The following is a 17,061-nucleotide window of genomic DNA, read 5'->3' as shown; positions in this document are numbered from 1 at the left end:
TTAGATAGGTGGTTTGCTGGGCTGTGCAACGCTCCCTCGGTCTCACACGCTCTCTCTCTCTCTCCTTCTCAATCTCCCTCCCTCTCTCTGTCTCTCATTCTCCGCACGACAGCATACAATTCCAGCCCAGCAAACCCATTCCACCCAGTTCCACCCGATGTAACTAATTAACATTTTCACAAGTACCTGGAGCTGAGAAACAGGAAAGGTATGGCCACATTAGTGGGATTGTATTACAGACCACCCAATAGTCAACGAGAATTGGAAGAGCAAATCTGCAGAGAGATAGCAGGCAACAGGAAACATAAAATTGTGGTGGTAGGGGATTTTAATTTTCCGTACATTGATTGGGACTCCCATACTGTTAGGGGTCTAGATGGTTTAGAGTTTGTAAAATGTGTTCAGAAAAGTTTTCTAAATCAATATATAGAGGGACCAAATAGAGGGGATGCAATATTGGATCTCCTGTTAGGAAACGAGTTAGGACAAGTGACGGAAGTCTGTGTAGGGGAGCACTTTGGTTCCAGTGATCATAACACCATTAGTTTCAATTTGATCATGGACAAGGATAGATCTGGTCCTGGGTTGAGGTTCTGAACTGGAAGAAGGCCAAATTTGAAGAAATGAGAAAGGATCTAAAAAGCGTGGATTGGGACAGGTTGTTCTCTGGCAAGGATGTGATTGGTAGGTGGGAAGCCTTCAAAGGGGAAATTTTGAGAGTGCAGAGTTTGTATGTTCCTGTCAGGATTAAAGGCAAATTGAATAGGAATAAGGAACCTTGGTTCTCAAGGGATATTGCAACTCTGATAAAGAAGAAGAGGGAGTTGTATGACATGTATAGGAAACAGGGAGTAAATCAGGTGCTTGAGGAGTATAAGAAGTGCAAGAAAATACTTAAGAAAGTAATCAGGAGGGCTAAAAGGAGACATGAGGTTGCCTTGGCAGTCAAAGTGAAGGATAATCCAAAGAGTTTTTACAGGTATATTAAGAGCAAAAGGATTGTAAGGGATAAAATTGGTCCTCTTGAAGATCAAAGTGGTCGGCTATGTGCGGAACCAAAGGAAATGGGAGAGATCTTAAATAGATTTTTTATGTCTGTATTTACTAAGGAAACTGGCATGAAGTCTATGGAATTAAGGGAAACAAGTAGTGAGATCATGGAAACTGTACAGATCGAAAAGGAGGAGGTCCTTGCTGTCTTGAGGAAAATTAAAGTGGATAAATCCCCGGGACCTGCCAGGGTGTTCCCTCGGACCTTGAAGGAGACTAGTGTTGAAATTGCAGGGGTCCTGGCAGAAATATTTAAAATGTCGCTGTCTACAGGTGAGGTGCCGGAGGATTGGAGAGTGGCTCATGTTGTTCCGTTGTTTAAGAAAGGATCGAAAAGTAATCCGGGAAATTATAGGCCAGTAAGTTTAACGTCGGTATTAGGTAAGTTATTGGAGGGAGTACTAAGAGACAAAATCTACAAGCATTTGGATAGACAGGGACTTATTAGGGTGAGTCAACATGGCTTTGTGCGTGGTAGGTCATGTTTGACCAATCTGTTGGAGTTTTTTGAGGAGGTTACCAGGAAAGTGGATGAAGGGAAGGCAGTGGATATTGTCTACATGGACTTCAGTAAGGCCTTTGACAAGGTCCCGCATGGGAGGTTAGTTAGGAAAATTCAGTCGCTCAGCATACATGGAGAGGTGGTAAATTGGATTAGACATTGGCTCAATGGAAGAAGCCAAAGAGTGGTAGTAGAGAATTGCTTCTCTGAGTGGAGGCCTGTGACTAGTGGTGTGCCACAGGGATCAGTGCTGGGTCCATTGTTATTTGTCATCTATATCAATGATCTGGATGATAATGTGGTAAATTGGATCAGCAAATTTGCTGATGATACAAAGATTGGAGGTGTAGTAGACAGTGAGGAAGGTTTTCAAAGCTTGCAGAGGGACTTCGACCAGCTGGAAATATGGGCTGAAAAATGGCAGATGGAGTTTAATACAGACAAGTGTGAGGTATTGCACGTTGGAAGGACAAACCAAGGTAAAACATACTGGGTTAATGGTAAGGCACTGAGGAGTGCAGTAGAACAGAAGAATACAGATACAGATACAGATACAAAATTCCCTAAAAGTAGCGTCACAGGTAGATAGGGTCGTAAAGAGAGCTTTTGGTACATTGGCCTTTATTAATCAAAGTATTGAGTATAAGAGCTGGAATGTTATGATGAGGTTGTATAAGGCATTGGTGAGGCCGAATCTGGAGTATTGTGTTCAGTTTTGGTCACCAAATTACAGGAAGGACATAAATAAGGTTGAAAGAGTGCAGAGAAGGTTTACAAGGATGTTGCCGGAACTTGAGAAACTCAGTTACAGAGAAAGGTTGAATAGGTTAGGACTTTATTCCCTGGAGCGTAGAAGAATGAGGGGAGATTTGATAGAGGTATATAAAATTATGATGGGTATAGATAGAGTGAATGCAAGCAGGCTTTTTCCACTGAGGCAAGGGGAGAAAAAAACCAGAGGACATGGGTTAAGGGTGTGGGGGGAATAGTTTAAAAGGAACATTAGTGGGGGCTTCTTCACACAGAGAGTGGTGGGAGTATGGAATGAGCTGCCAGACGAGGTGGTAAATGCGGGTTTTTTTTAACATTTGAAAATAAATTGGACAGATACATGGATGGGAAGTGTATGGAGGGATATGGTCCGTGTGCAGGTCAGTGGGACTAGGCAGAAAATGGTTTGGCACAGCCAAGAAGGGCCAAAAGGCCTGTTTCTGTGCTGTAGTTTCTATGGTTTCTATGGCTTTACATCTTCGGAATGATGGAGGAAACGGGAGCACCAGGACGAAACCCACGCAGTCACAGGGAAAAAACACAACCCCTCATGCACAGCAGCGGGATTGAACCCGGACTGTTGGCGTTGTAATAGCTTTATGCCAAAGCTCCCCTACTGTGCTGTCCCAGTTTTCCCTTGTGTTGCCTCAATGAACTGATGTGATGAAATGATCTGTGGGGCTGTCATACAAAACAGGACTTTTTTCACGCGTAACAATAATAAACCAGTTAAGAAATATCAGTATCCTGGGAATCACCACTGACAGACGCTGGGGTAAGTGATGACAGACGCTGGGGTAAGTGGTGACAGACGCTGGGGTAAGTGATGACAGACGCTGGGGTAAGTGGTGACAGACGCTGGGGTAAGTGGTGACAGACGCTGGGGTAAGTAATGACAGACGCTGGGGTAAGTGGTGACAGACGCTGGTGTAAGTGGTGACAGATGATGGTGTAAGTGATGACAGACGCTGGGGTAAGTGGTGACAGATGATGGTGTAAGTTGTGACAGACGCTGGTGTAAGTGGTGACAGACGCTGGGGTAAGTGGTGACAGACGCTGAGGTAAGTTGTGACAGACGCTGGTGTAAGTGGTGACAGACGCTGGGGTAAGTGGTGACAGACGATGGTGTAAGTGATGACAGACGCTGGGGTAAGTGGTGACAGATGCTGGGGTAAGTGGTGACAGACGATGGTGTAAGTGGTGACAGATGCTGGGGTAAGTGGTGACAGACGCTGGGGTAAGTGATGACAGACGCTGGGGTAAGTGGTGACAGACCCTGGGGTAAGTGGTGACAGACGATGGTGTAAGTGGTGACAGACGCTGGGGTAAGTGGTGACAGACGATGGTGTAAGTGATGACAGACGCTGGGGTAAGTGGTGACAGACGCTGGGGTAAGTGGTGACAGACGCTGGGGTAAGTGGTGACAGACGCTGGGGTAAGTGATGAGAGACGCTGGGGTAAGTGGTGACAGACGCTGGGGTAAGTGATGACAGACACTGGGGTAAGTGGTGACAGACCCTGGGGTAAGTGGTGACAGACGATGGTGTAAGTGGTGACAGGCGATGGTGTAAGTGATGACAGACGCTGGGGTAAGTGGTGACAGACGATGGTGTAAGTTGTGACAGACGCTGGTGTAAGTGGTGACAGACGCTGGGGTAAGTGGTGACAGATGCTGAGGTAAGTTGTGACAGACGCTGGTGTAAGTGGTGACAGACGCTGGGGTAAGTGGTGACAGGCGATGGTGTAAGTGATGACAGACGCTGGGGTAAGTGATGACAGACGCTGGGGTAAGTTGTGACAGACGCTGGGGTAAGTGGTGACAGATGATGGTGTAAGTGGTGACAGACGCTGGGGTAAGTGGTGACAGACGCTGGGGTAAGTTGTGACAGACGCTGGTGTAAGTGGTGACAGATGCTGGGGTAAGTGGTGACAGACGATGGTGTAAGTGATGACAGACGCTGGGGTAAGTGGTGACAGACGATGGTGTAAGTGGTGACAGACGCTGGGGTAAGTGGTGACAGACGCTGGGGTAAGTGATGACAGATGCTGGGGTAAGTGGTGACAGACGCTGGGGTAAGTGGTGACAGACGATGGTGTAAGTGATGACAGACGCTGGGGTAAGTGGTGACAGACGCTGGGGTAAGTGATGACAGACGCTGGGGTAAGTGATGACAGACGATGGTGTAAGTGGTGACAGACGCTGGGGTAAGTGGTGACAGACGCTGCGGTAAGTGGTGACAGACGATGGTGTAAGTGGTGACACACCCTGGAGTAAGTGGTGACAGACCCTGGGGTAAGTGGTGACAGACGCTGGTGTAAGTGGTGACAGACGCTGGGGTAAGTGGTGACAGACGATGGTGTAAGTGATGACAGACGCTGCGGTAAGTGGTGACAGACGCTGGGGTAAGTGGTGACAGACGCTGGGGTAAGTGGTGACAGACGATGGTGTAAGTGGTGACAGACCCTGGAGTAAGTGGTGACAGACCCTGGGGTAAGTGGTGACAGACGCTGGTGTAAGTGGTGACAGACGCTGGGGTAAGTGGTGACAGACGATGGTGTAAGTGATGACAGACGCTGGGGTAAGTGGTGACAGACGATGGTGTAAGTGATGACAGACGCTGGGGTAAGTGGTGACAGACGATGGTGTAAGTGGTGACAGACGCTGGGGTAAGTGGTGACAGACGCTGGGGTAAGTGATGACAGATGCTGGGGTAAGTGGTGACAGACGCTGGGGTAAGTGGTGACAGACGATGGTGTAAGTGATGACAGACGCTGGGGTAAGTGGTGACAGACGCTGGGGTAAGTGATGACAGACGCTGGGGTAAGTGATGACAGACGATGGTGTAAGTGGTGACAGACGCTGGGGTAAGTGGTGACAGACGCTGCGGTAAGTGGTGACAGACGATGGTGTAAGTGGTGACACACCCTGGAGTAAGTGGTGACAGACCCTGGGGTAAGTGGTGACAGACGCTGGTGTAAGTGGTGACAGACGCTGGGGTAAGTGGTGACAGACGATGGTGTAAGTGATGACAGACGCTGCGGTAAGTGGTGACAGACGCTGGGGTAAGTGGTGACAGACGCTGGGGTAAGTGGTGACAGACGATGGTGTAAGTGGTGACAGACCCTGGAGTAAGTGGTGACAGACCCTGGGGTAAGTGGTGACAGACGCTGGTGTAAGTGGTGACAGACGCTGGGGTAAGTGGTGACAGACGATGGTGTAAGTGATGACAGACGCTGGGGTAAGTGGTGACAGACGCTGGGGTAAGTGGTGACAGACTCTGGGGTAAGTGGTGACAGACGCTGGTGTAAGTGGTGACAGACGCTGGGGTAAGTGGTGACAGACGATGGTGTAAGTGGTGACAGACCCTGGAGTAAGTGGTGACAGACCCTGGGGTAAGTGGTGACAGACGCTGGTGTAAGTGGTGACAGACGCTGGGGTAAGTGGTGACAGACGATGGTGTAAGTGATGACAGACGCTGGGGTAAGTGGTGACAGACGCTGGGGTAAGTGATGACAGACGCTGGGGTAAGTGGTGACAGACCCTGGGGTAAGTGGTGACAGACGATGGTGTAAGTGGTGACAGACGCTGGTGTAAGTGGTGACAGACGCTGGGGTAAGTGGTGACAGACGCTGCGGTAAGTGGTGACAGACGATGGGGTAAGTGGTGACAGACGCTGGTGTAAGTGGTGACAGACGCTGGGGTAAGTGGTGACAGACGATGGTGTAAGTGATGACAGACGCTGCGGTAAGTGGTGACAGACGCTGGGGTAAGTGGTGACAGACGATGGGGTAAGTGGTGACAGACGCTGGTGTAAGTGGTGACAGACGCTGCGGTAAGTGGTGACAGACGCTGGGGTAAGTGGTGACAGACGATGGTGTAAGTGATGACAGACGCTGCGGTAAGTGGTGACAGACGCTGGGGTAAGTGGTGACAGACGATGGTGTAAGTGGTGACAGACGATGGGGTAAGTGGTGACAGACGCTGGTGTAAGTGGTGACAGACGCTGCGGTAAGTGGTGACAGACGCTGGGGTAAGTGGTGACAGACGCTGCGGTAAGTGGTGACAGACGATGGGGTAAGTGGTGACAGACGCTGGTGTAAGTGGTGACAGACGCTGCGGTAAGTGGTGACAGACGCTGGGGTAAGTGGTGACAGACGCTGCGGTAAGTGGTGACAGATGATGGGGTAAGTGGTGACAGACGCTGGTGTAAGTGGTGACAGACGCTGCGGTAAGTGGTGACAGACGCTGGGGTAAGTGGTGACAGACGATGGTGTAAGTGGTAACAGACGCTGGGGTAAGTGGTGACAGATGCTGGGGTAAGTGGTGACAGACGATGGGGTAAGTGGTGACAGACGCTGCGGTAAGTGGTGAAGACTCAGTGGGTCATTCGTTTGACTGAGGTACTGGACTGGAGAAGCCACACAAAGACTGGCAGGCCCCGGCGTCAAAGTTCAACATCCAAGGCCCGAGGGCCAGACCCATGATGAGCAGACACTGGGGTCAAGGCCCGAAGGTCAAATCCATGATTACCGAGTCCTTGGCTCGAAGTCCTGAACACAGCTGGTCCAGAGGTTGAGACGTGAGGGTGTGCCCTCTTAGACCGGCTTGTCCGGAGGTTAGAGGCCTGATGTCTGCGACTCTGAGAGTCCTGGGCCTGGAAGTGGGCTATGCTGTGGTTGGAAGCCTGGCTGTGTGTGTGAGTGGGTTGTTGGGTGGGAGGGATGAAATGGGCTCCTTTGGTTGTTGTTGCTTGTATTGGGGTGCCACAGTAATGTAGCAGTTAGCACGGCATCCCAGCTTAGGGCATCGGAAGTCAACTCCAGCGCCATCTGTATGGAGCCTGTACATTCCCCCCGTGATTGCAAGAGTTTTCTTCGGATGCTCCAATTTCCTCCCACGTTCCAAAGTCATAGAGTAAGCTGTTTGGTTATCGTAAGTCGTCTCGTGATTACACTCGTATTAAATAAGTGGGTGGAGTGGCTTTTTGTGACCTGTATCTCTAAATAAGTAAATGTAACTGCTTGTTTTCTGTGCTGTTCAGCCCAGCTGTGTGGAGACACTTGCTGGCTGTGTTAAGTTGCGTTGGTTGTTAATACAAATGACACATTTCGCCAGTTGTACGGGTGATAAGGAAATCGGAATCTGAACGCTGCTTTCTCTCCCCTTCCAGATCTACCTGAGGGACACGTTCGGGCTAAAGACGCTGGACATGAGGGGGGCCATTGCGACGTTCGAGGTCCACAACGTGCACCACACAGACTGGCACTCCAACAGGACTGTGTTCGACCAGTGCATCGCCAAGTGGCTCACGTAAGCGCCTCCCGTGCCGCGGAGGGAGGTGAGGGTCTGGGAGCCGCGCTCACAGAGCGCCTCGCAGACCGAACCCGACTGCAACACCGCAGCCCCTCCCACAGGTGGACGGATAGAGGAGGGAGGGGAAACGAGACTAGGAGGATGGAGCCATAGTCAAGGAGACTGTTTACGGTTTGCCGGCTTAATTATAGAGACAGTGGAGCCTGGGGGCTGACCTCTGTGAAAGAGGAGGATGGCTCCTGGATTTGTGATGTGCGGGAGGAATGGAGGGGTGGGGGAGGGAAGGTGTGGGGAAGAGTGAGGTGCTGAGTAGAGGGGCACTGGTGGTCCAAGCACAAAGGTCCCACTCTGGGGGATGAATTGACAGCATCACCAGTAGCATTATAAATTTAATTATTTCATTAATCTCAAACAATTTTAATCTCATTTCTAAACTCTGCAATTCCCTTCTCTCCTCTGGGTGCACACACAGGAGATTCTTGTCCCTGCTCCAATGTCGGGAAGATCTCGCAGTCCAACATCTCAAACTATTTGGGGTCCTCCGACCGATGTTGGAGTCACCCTCTGATCACCAGAGTTTCTCTGTCGTTCTTGTCAGCGGCTCGTTGCAAACGCACCTCCGTCGCCTCACGGACGGTTAGCCTCCCTCAAGAGAGCTGTGGCCAGCCGAGTTTCCGTGGGCCGCATTGGCCGACTGCGTTCTTCCTCTTCACGTTCTCCCTCCATCACTCCCGTATCGCGCCAGTTGGGTTTGAGTTTGCCTCCCATTTTGTAATACAGTGTTTCATAACTTTGGTGGAAAATTTGTCCTTTTGAAGGGAAGGAAAAGATTTTCTATATTGGAAGCTTTTAAAATCATATCCAGAATAATAATTTTGAAGGAATGGATGTTTGTAAGCATTAAATATTTGAGATATTTTGCCTTTTATATGTAAAAAAATAGTATTAATGCAGGGACGATTTTAGGCAGTAAATGTTATTACATACCTCAGGAATACCAAGCACCAGGTATTGGAGGAAGGAGAGTCATCTCTGTTGAGACAGGGATAGGATTGGGAAACTTCCTCCTGTGTTTCCGCTTCCTTCCAATGTGGCAAACTTGTGGCTTTTGTAGGCCAGAGACTTCATTTGATGGGCTGAATGGCCTTATTCTGCTCCTACGTCTTATGGTCTATTCCCAATCTAAGCCATTATTTTCGAGTCCTGAAAAATCACATCTATTTTTAGAAGGGAAAAGTATTGTTTGAGTCTACCAAGAAAGTTTGTCCCATGTTTGTTTAGAGCAGCGGTTCCCTATCCTGAGGTCCATAGACCCTTCGGTTAATAGTCGGGGTCCATGGCATCAAAAGGGTTGGGAATCCCTGGTTTAGAGTGGATATCACTGAAAATAGTATGTATTGTACAGCCTTTGCCTTTTTTGACTGTATTTTCACCTTTTGGGTTCCACCAGATGGAGTTCTTTTGACGGCTTAGCTTTCACCGTTGAAATTATACTATTGAGGCAGGGAAATTGTATTGTTAAGTATTTCATGGGGTCTTCATCTTCACCCTGGGTCAGGTAGTGGTGTGGCACCAAGTTAAGATGACAGCGGTTGGACAGATAAGGGCTCGGAGGTTAACTGTGTCAAGGCCGAAGTGAGGTGTGTTCCAGGAAGAGTTAGCCGCTCAGTGTTTGTCAGGGTCTGTAATCGCAGCTGCTGGAATGAGAAATGAAAGAAAGGCGGCCGTGGGGAGACGTTACTGGAAGTTGGAGAGATCGATGTTCATGCCATTAGGTGGGACAGATGGAATGTGAGGTGTTGTTCCTTCTGACTGTTACTGTTACGCCACTGGTGTTTAGGGCAGCAATGACGGTCCGCCATCTCTGTCTGTCAATAGACAATAGGTGCAGGAGTAGTCCATTCAGCCCTTCGAGCCAGCACCGCCATTCACTGTGATCATCGCTGATCATCCACAATCAGTACCCTGTTCCTGCCTTCTCCCCATAACCTTTGACTCCGCTATCTTTAAGAGCTCTATCTAACTCTTTCTTGAAAGAATCCAGAGAATTGGGCTCCACTGCCTTCTGAGGCAGAGCATTCCACAGATCCACAACTCTCTGTGTGAAAAAGTTTTTCCTCAACTCCGTTATAAATTGTCTACCCCTTATTCTTAAACTGTGGCCTCTGGTTCTGGACTCCCCCAACATCGGGAACATGTTTCCTGCCTCTAGCATGTCCAATCCCTTAATAATCTTATATGTTTCAATCAGATCCCCTCTCATCCTTCTAAATTCCAGTGTATACAAGCCCAGTCGCTCCAATCTTTCAACATATGACAGTCCCGCCATCCCGGGAATTAACCTTGTGAACCTACGCTGCACTCCCTCAATAGCAAGAATGTCCTTCCTCAAATTTGGAGACCAAAACTGCACACAGTACTCCAGGTGTGGTCTCACCAGGGCCATGTACAACAGCAGAAGGACCTCTTTGCTCTTATACACAACTCCCCTTGTTATGAAGGCCAACATGCCATTAGCTTTCTTCACTGCCTGCCGTGCCTGCCTGCTTCCTTTCAGTGACTGATGAACAAGGACACCCAGAACTCGTTGTACTTCCCCTTTTCCTAACTTGACAGCATTCAGATAGTAATTTGCCTTCCTGTTCTTGTCACTTGGCCTCTTGGTCTTGACGGCGTTCAGGGCAACTCTCATCATGCCAGTAGCTTGCCCTACTGTCAGTCATGCAAGTCCCCGGTGGAGACTCAGGAATACTGTCACACTCGGATGTAAAGGGATTCCTCATCGCTCTTTCATTAACACATTTGTTTTACCAGTCAGGGTCGTCAGCTCCGAGCTGAACCCCGAGACTCGGAGGACCGGTGGACCACTCTTAGTCTGGCCACTAGCCTCTGACCTGTTTGGCACGGGTCACCCTTCCAAGAGCCAAAACATAAAGCCCTGACTCCAGCCAACATAACTCTTCGGATCATCGAGACGGGCAAGCCTCCAAACCGCGCCAAGGTTACTGTCTTTTTGGTGGTCCTGGCTTCCAGCTCTAGGAATTCCGGCCGATTACGAACAGCTTCCCCGCGTGAAAAAGAATTCTGTTTTCATTGCAAAATATTTCCTCAGCTTAGCTTTTAGGTCAAAACATTGGGAGAATGGCTGACTGTCTAATCCCATGGAGTCTGTCTATTAATCGATCAGAATATTACCTCATCTGTAACAAATTCAGTAATCTGCTGAGACCTTAGTCGTGATTTACCTTTGTGACATTAGATTTGATGAAATCAGTTCACTGTCAGCTTGTTGTGATGGAGAACCCAGAATTTACACTGGATTTTAATTATTATGACAGTCCAGTATCCTGACAATTTTCCCATTCCCCATCTTAACTGCTGCATTAACCTAGTGAGTTTAAACTGATTGCCCTCCCACTTTCCAAGTGAGATAATCTCTTACTGGAGTCCTCATTAGTTTACGCTGTTCGGGTGTAAATAAGTAAATAGTAGAAGGTTATTCTTCTACCAGAGGGGCAAAGGAGTCGTTTTAATTCTTGCCCCAGCTGATGCCAGGTTAGAGGGCTGAATATATGGTTTGTGTGGTGTCAGCAATGGATGATACTAGCAGGGCTATGGTCCAGGTTGTGATTTCAGTGTTCTGCGTTTTATCAAGAATTTCCATCATGCTAACACACGAGCTTGTTGTTTCTAGTTTGTCATACACGGTGTAGTGATTTGAAAACTGCGTTTTGTTGTCTAGTAGTTTCTGGTATCTGCGGAGATGAGAAGCTCACCTTATGCGAAATCCCTCGGGATTTCAGATCCAGATTACTCCTGCAGTATCTAATGAGATCAGAGTGTTTCCCTTGCACTTCAGAACAGAGGGATAAAGAAAACACATAAAACATTCAGGAATTAATTCTTAAAACCATAGAACACTAGAGCACAGAACCAGGCCCTTCAGCCCACCTAAATCCATGCTATCGACCTGCACCTGGACCGTAGCCACCATTCCCCTCCCATCCATGTTCCTATCCAAACTTCTCTTCAATGTAGCAATTAACCCCACTTCCACTGGCAGCTCGTTCCATACTTGCACGACCCTCCAAGGGAAGAAGTTCCACCTCAGGTTTCCCTTAAACACCTTATCATTCACCCTTAACCCAGGATGTCTGTTTGTAGTCAGTCTCACCCTCAGAGGGAAAAGTCTGTATGCATTTACCCTATCTAGGCCACTCATCATTTTGTATATCTCTGTCAAATCTGCCCTCATTCCCCTACACTCCAGGTATAATCTATTCTACCTTTCCCTATAACTCAAGTCCCAGTAACATCCTTGTAAATTTCCTCTGCATTCTTCAATCTCATTGACATCCCCGTAACTTTGACGTCCTGACTAATCAGGAACTTATCAACCTCCGTTTTAAGTACATTGAAAGATTTGGCCTCCACAACCACCTGCGGCAATGAATTCCTCAAATTCACTACCCACTGGCGAAAGAAATTCCCCCCTCATCCCTGTTCTAAACAGACATCCTTCTATTCTGAGGCTGTGCTTTCTGGTCCTAGACTCTCCCACTACAGGAAACACTGTCCGCACAGCCACTCTGTGTAGGCCTTTCAGTATTTGATCGGTTTCAATGAGATCCACACTCATTTTTCTTATCTCAAAGGCTTCTCATACATTAACCCATTCATTCCCAGAATCATTCTTGTGAATCTCCTCCAGACTCTTTCAAATGCCAGTCCATCTTTTATTAGATAAGAGACCCAGATCTGGCAATATTGATTACTCCTGGACAATACAGCCTATGGGAAAGTTGAAGGAGTGTCTGGTACTGGCTACCAGCTTGGCCCCTTGTTGCCCTGATCAATTTTGGGAAAAGGCCACAACCTCATCTTATCTGGCTCCTGGATCCTCACCTCTGGTCTCTGGGGGAAAGAGCCGCAGCCCCTGGAGCACGAGCCAGAACCCTGAGCATTGCTTCCAAACCTGACACCTCAGAATGCCAGTGACTGGCTGTCTGTGTACAATCTGCCATGCTGAACTGCTCCTGACTACCTCTCTGCACCAGTAAGACATACTCCAGGGAATTCTCTGCCATTTTCCTCATCTCCCCGCCAGAGCTAAAGGCAAAAGGAATACCTTTATTCAGGATATGGTAAAATGTTTTCAGCTAACAAAACTGCCATCTGCAAGTAAGGGACAGGAAATAATCCTTAGTTATATACTGTATTGAGTTTCAGTGCTGCTTAAGTCAATACCAATGCAATGTGTGTGTGTGGAGCTCTCGTTATCCACCACAGCAGAACCTTTGATGTTGACTCTGATGTTAAAGGGTCAACATGTTTCCCAGGCAGAGGGTTATTTCACCCCGTTCATGTTCAAGTTTATTGTCATCTGACTGTTCATGCATACAACCAAATGAAACAATGTTCCTCCAGACCATGGTAAACCCACACAGCACATAAAACAAAATAGTGCCATAAGTTCCTAAAGTATAATTCAAAAGGAATGCAGGTAAACAGAAAACAGTACAGAGCCAGCAGCTTGGTGATAGCTACATCTGTTGCTTCGAAGGGTGGTCTGCGGATGAGTGAACGCTGGGGTGAGTGAAGCTGACCATCAGATCCAATGGACAGTGGTTCTATGAGATATTCTGCACAGACAGGTATTGAACAATTTCCACTGTACATGATGATTACCTATGAAGCCATTTCCCTCAACTTGTTACCTTTTATTTTTAACTTTTTTTTTGAGGATTGTTTGTACATTATTTCTGCATTGCCTTGTTATTGTCCAATAAAATCATTTTGAAATACTAGAGTGTGACTGGTGCCAATGAAAAGTGCTTGACCGTGTGTCTCACTGGGTCTTGGCCCAAAACACCAACTGGATATGCCCCTCCGTAGATGCTGCCTGACCTGCAGAGTTCCTTCCTCTGGGATTTTGTGTGTTGCTCTGGATTTCCCACATTTATATATTCAGGGATAAATTGAGGAACGGCTCCTTCCGGCCCAATGAGCCACACAGCCCGGCGACCCCGAACTAATCACAGGACCGTTTACCTATTACCTGCCACGGCTTTGCACTTGGATTCTTTTCTCTGGAGCAGCAGACGCTGAATGGAGACCCAGAAGCGTAGAAAACCTACAGCACAATACAGGTCCTTCGGCCCACAAAGTCTCTTAAAAGACCCTATCGTATCCGCCTCCACCACCGTTGCTGGCAGCCCATTCCACGCACTCACCACTCTCTGAGTAAAAAACTTACCCCTGACATCTCCTCTGTACCTACTCCCCAGCACCTTAAACCTGTGTCCTCTTGTGGCAACCATTTCAGCCCTGGGAAAAAGCCTCTGACTATCCACACAATCAGTGCCTCTCATCATCTTACACACCACTATCAGATCACCTCTCATCTTCCGTCGCTCCAAGGAGAAAAGGCCGAGTTCACTCAACCTGTTTTCATAAGGCATGCTCCTCAATCCAGGCAACAACCTTGTATATCTCCTCTGCAGCCTTTCTACAGCTTCCACATCCTTCCTGCAGTGAGGCGACCACAACTGAGAACAATACTCCAAGTGGGGTCTGACCAGGGTCCTATATAGCTGCAACATTACCTCTCAGCTCCTAAATTCAATTCCACGATTGATGAAGGCCAATGCACCGTATGCCTTCTTAACCACAGAGTCAACCTGCATAGCAGCTTTCAGTGTCCTATGGACTTGGACCCCAAGATCCCTCTAATCCTCCACACTGCCAAGAGTCTTACCATTAATACTATATTCTGCCATCATATTTGACCTACCAAAATGAACTACTTCACACTTATCTGGGTTGAACTCCATCTGCCACTTCTCAGCCCAGTTTTGCATCCCATCAATGTCCCGCTGTAACCTCTGACAGCCCTCCACACTATCCACAACACCCCAACCTTTGTGTCATCAGCAAACTTACTAACCCATCCCTCCACTTCCTCATCCAGGTCATTTATAAAAATCACGAAGAGTAAGGGTCCCAGAACAGGGCCCTGAGGCACATCACTTGTCACCAACCTCCATGCAGAATATGACCCGTCTACAACCACTCTTTGCCTTCTGTGAGCAAGCCAGTTCTGGATCCCATGCCTCCTTACTTTCTCAATAAGCCTTGCATGGGATACCTTGTCAATTGCCTTTCTGAAATCCATATACACTACATCTACTGCTCTACCTTCATCAATATGTTTAGTCACATCCTCAAAATATTCAGGCAGGCATGTAAGGCACGACCGGCCTTTGAGAAAGCCATTCTGACTATTCCTAATGATACTATGCCTCCCCAAATGTTCATAAATCCTGCCTCTCAGGATCTTCTCTATCAACTTACCATCCACTGAAGTAAGACTCACTGGTCTATAATTTCCAGGGCTATCTCTACTCCCTTTCTTGAATAATGGAACAACTTGCGCAACCCACCAATGCTCCGGAACCTCTGCGGTCCCCATCGATGATGCAAAGATTATCGCCAGAGGCTCAGCAATCTCCTCCCTGGCCTCCCAAAATAGATAGATAGATATACTTTATTGATCCCGACGGAAATTGGGTTTCATTACAGCCGCACCAAATAGCCTGGGGTACATCTCGTCTGCGGTGAACGGAGCAGGGGGCTAAGCGCAGTTCCCCGTGGTGCTCCTGTGCTGATGGAGATTGTGGGGGAGATGTTTTTTATTTTGCCGATCCGAACTGACTGGAGCCTGCAAGTGAGGAAATCCAGGTTCCAACTGCACGGTGTAAAGTTACATAAAGTATCATTACCACAAACACGTTAACAAATAATAGGCGCAATTACAGCCCAAGTGTTAAAAAAATGGACTCAACACTCTGCGTAACCGAATCAATCACAGGAAAATTAACCTCCCACTCCGACAGCTGAACAACGTCGTGGGCGTGGAGGGCCGGTTCCTGGTCTGATTCATCCCCATCCTTCGCGGCCTATCCACTTCGCTGCAGGTTTCCACTCGTCCTTCCACTTACTATGTTGTTTTTGAAAAGTTTGCAACCTTCCTTCTGCACGTTACAAACTACCCCTCGAGGAGCGGGCAGGGAGTTCTGCTCGGAGGAGGCTCCGGCCGGAGTGGAAGCGGCCGCTCCCGGGATTGAGGGTGAGCGAGGTTCAGGAACATTTCACCGCGGGGCCAGTTTCCTATTTCCCAGCGGGGGTCCGTGAAAGGGAGACCCGCAGCCCCGGACCCGGTCCCCGAAGATGGCTCCGGCGGAGACTGCCTCGTCCTGGAGCCGGATCGGCAAGTCTATCCGCTCGGGAGAACGGGATGGGAGGGGAGAGGGGAAAGGGGGAGAGGAGGAGGGGGAAGGGGGAGAGGAGGAGGGGGAAGGGGAAGGGGAAGGGGAGAGGAGGAGGGGGAAGGGGAAGGGGAAGGGGAGAGGAGGAGGGGGAAGGGGAAGGGGAGAGGAGGAGGGGGAAGGGGGAGGGGGGAGAGGAGGAGGGGAAGGGGGAGGGGGGAGAGGAGGAGGGGGAAGGGGGAGGGGGGAGAGGAGGAAGGGGAAGGGGGAGGGGGGAGAGGAGGAGGGGGAAGGGGGAGGGGGAGAGGAGGAGGGGAAAGGGGGAGAGGAGGAGGGGGGAGGGGGAGAGGAGGAGGGGAGAGGAGGAGGGGGAAGGGGGAGAGGAGGAGGGGGAAGGGGGAGAGGGGGAGAGGAGGAGGGGGAAGGGGGAGAGGAGGAGGGGGAAGGGGAGAAGAGGAGGGGAGAGGGGGAGAGGAGGAGGGGAAGGGGAGAGGGGGAGAGAAGGAGGGGGAAAGGGGAGAGGGGGAGAGGAGGAGGGGAAGGGGAGAGGGGGAGAGGAGGAGGGGGAAGGGGAGAGGGGGAGAGGGGGAGAGGAGGAGGGGGAAGGGGAGAGGGGGAGAGGGGGAGAGGAGGAGGGGGAAGGGGAGAGGAGGAGGGGGAAGGGGAGAGGGGGAGAGGAGGAGGGGGAAGGGGAGAGGGGGAGAGGAGGGAGGAGGGGGAGGGGGAGGGGTAAGGGGGAGAGGAGGAGGGGTAAGGGGGAGAGGAGGAGGGGTAAGGGGGAGAGGAGGGGGAAGGGGGAGAGGAGGGGGGAATGGGGAAGGGGGAGAGGAGGGGGGAAGGGGGAAGGGGAGAGGAGGGGGGAAGGGGGAGAGGGGGAGAGGAGGGGGGGAGGGGAGAGGAGGAGGGGGAAGAGGAGGGGAGGAGAGGGAGGGGAAGGGGAGAGGAGGAGGGGGAGGGGGGAAGGGGGAGAGGGGGAGGGGGGAGGGGGGAGGGGGGAAGGGGGAGAGGGGAGGGGGAGGGGGGAAGGGGGAGAGGAGGAGGGGGAGAGGAGGGGGAGAGGTGGGGGAGGGGAAGGGGAGAGGAGGAAGGGGAAGGGGGAGGGGGAAGGGGGAGAGGAGGAGGGAAGGGGAGAGGAGGAGGGAAGGGGCAGAGGGGGA

The 17,061-nt window shown here is 49.9% G+C and overlaps 1 protein-coding gene across 1 annotated transcript in view; it reads left to right on the top strand.

Annotated features, from left to right (window-relative positions):
- The window catches only part of LOC134346533 (lysosomal thioesterase PPT2-A-like), a 45,570-nt gene extending 32,110 nt beyond the window's left edge, over positions 1-13,460 (top strand). The window contains exon 8 of the mRNA XM_063047944.1: positions 7,495-13,460. Within this exon, the coding sequence (XP_062904014.1) occupies positions 7,495-7,638 (144 nt within the window). The 3' untranslated portion in view covers positions 7,639-13,460. The remainder of the gene's footprint in view (positions 1-7,494) is intronic.
- The last annotated feature ends 3,601 nt before the right edge of the window (positions 13,461-17,061 follow it).

This window comes from Mobula hypostoma, chromosome 5, assembly GCF_963921235.1.
Source record: "Mobula hypostoma chromosome 5, sMobHyp1.1, whole genome shotgun sequence".
In the NCBI taxonomy this organism is placed as follows: Eukaryota; Metazoa; Chordata; class Chondrichthyes; order Myliobatiformes; family Myliobatidae; genus Mobula; species Mobula hypostoma.
The sequence above is the reverse complement of the archived record's forward strand: the minus strand, read 5'-3'. Positions and strand labels throughout refer to the sequence as shown.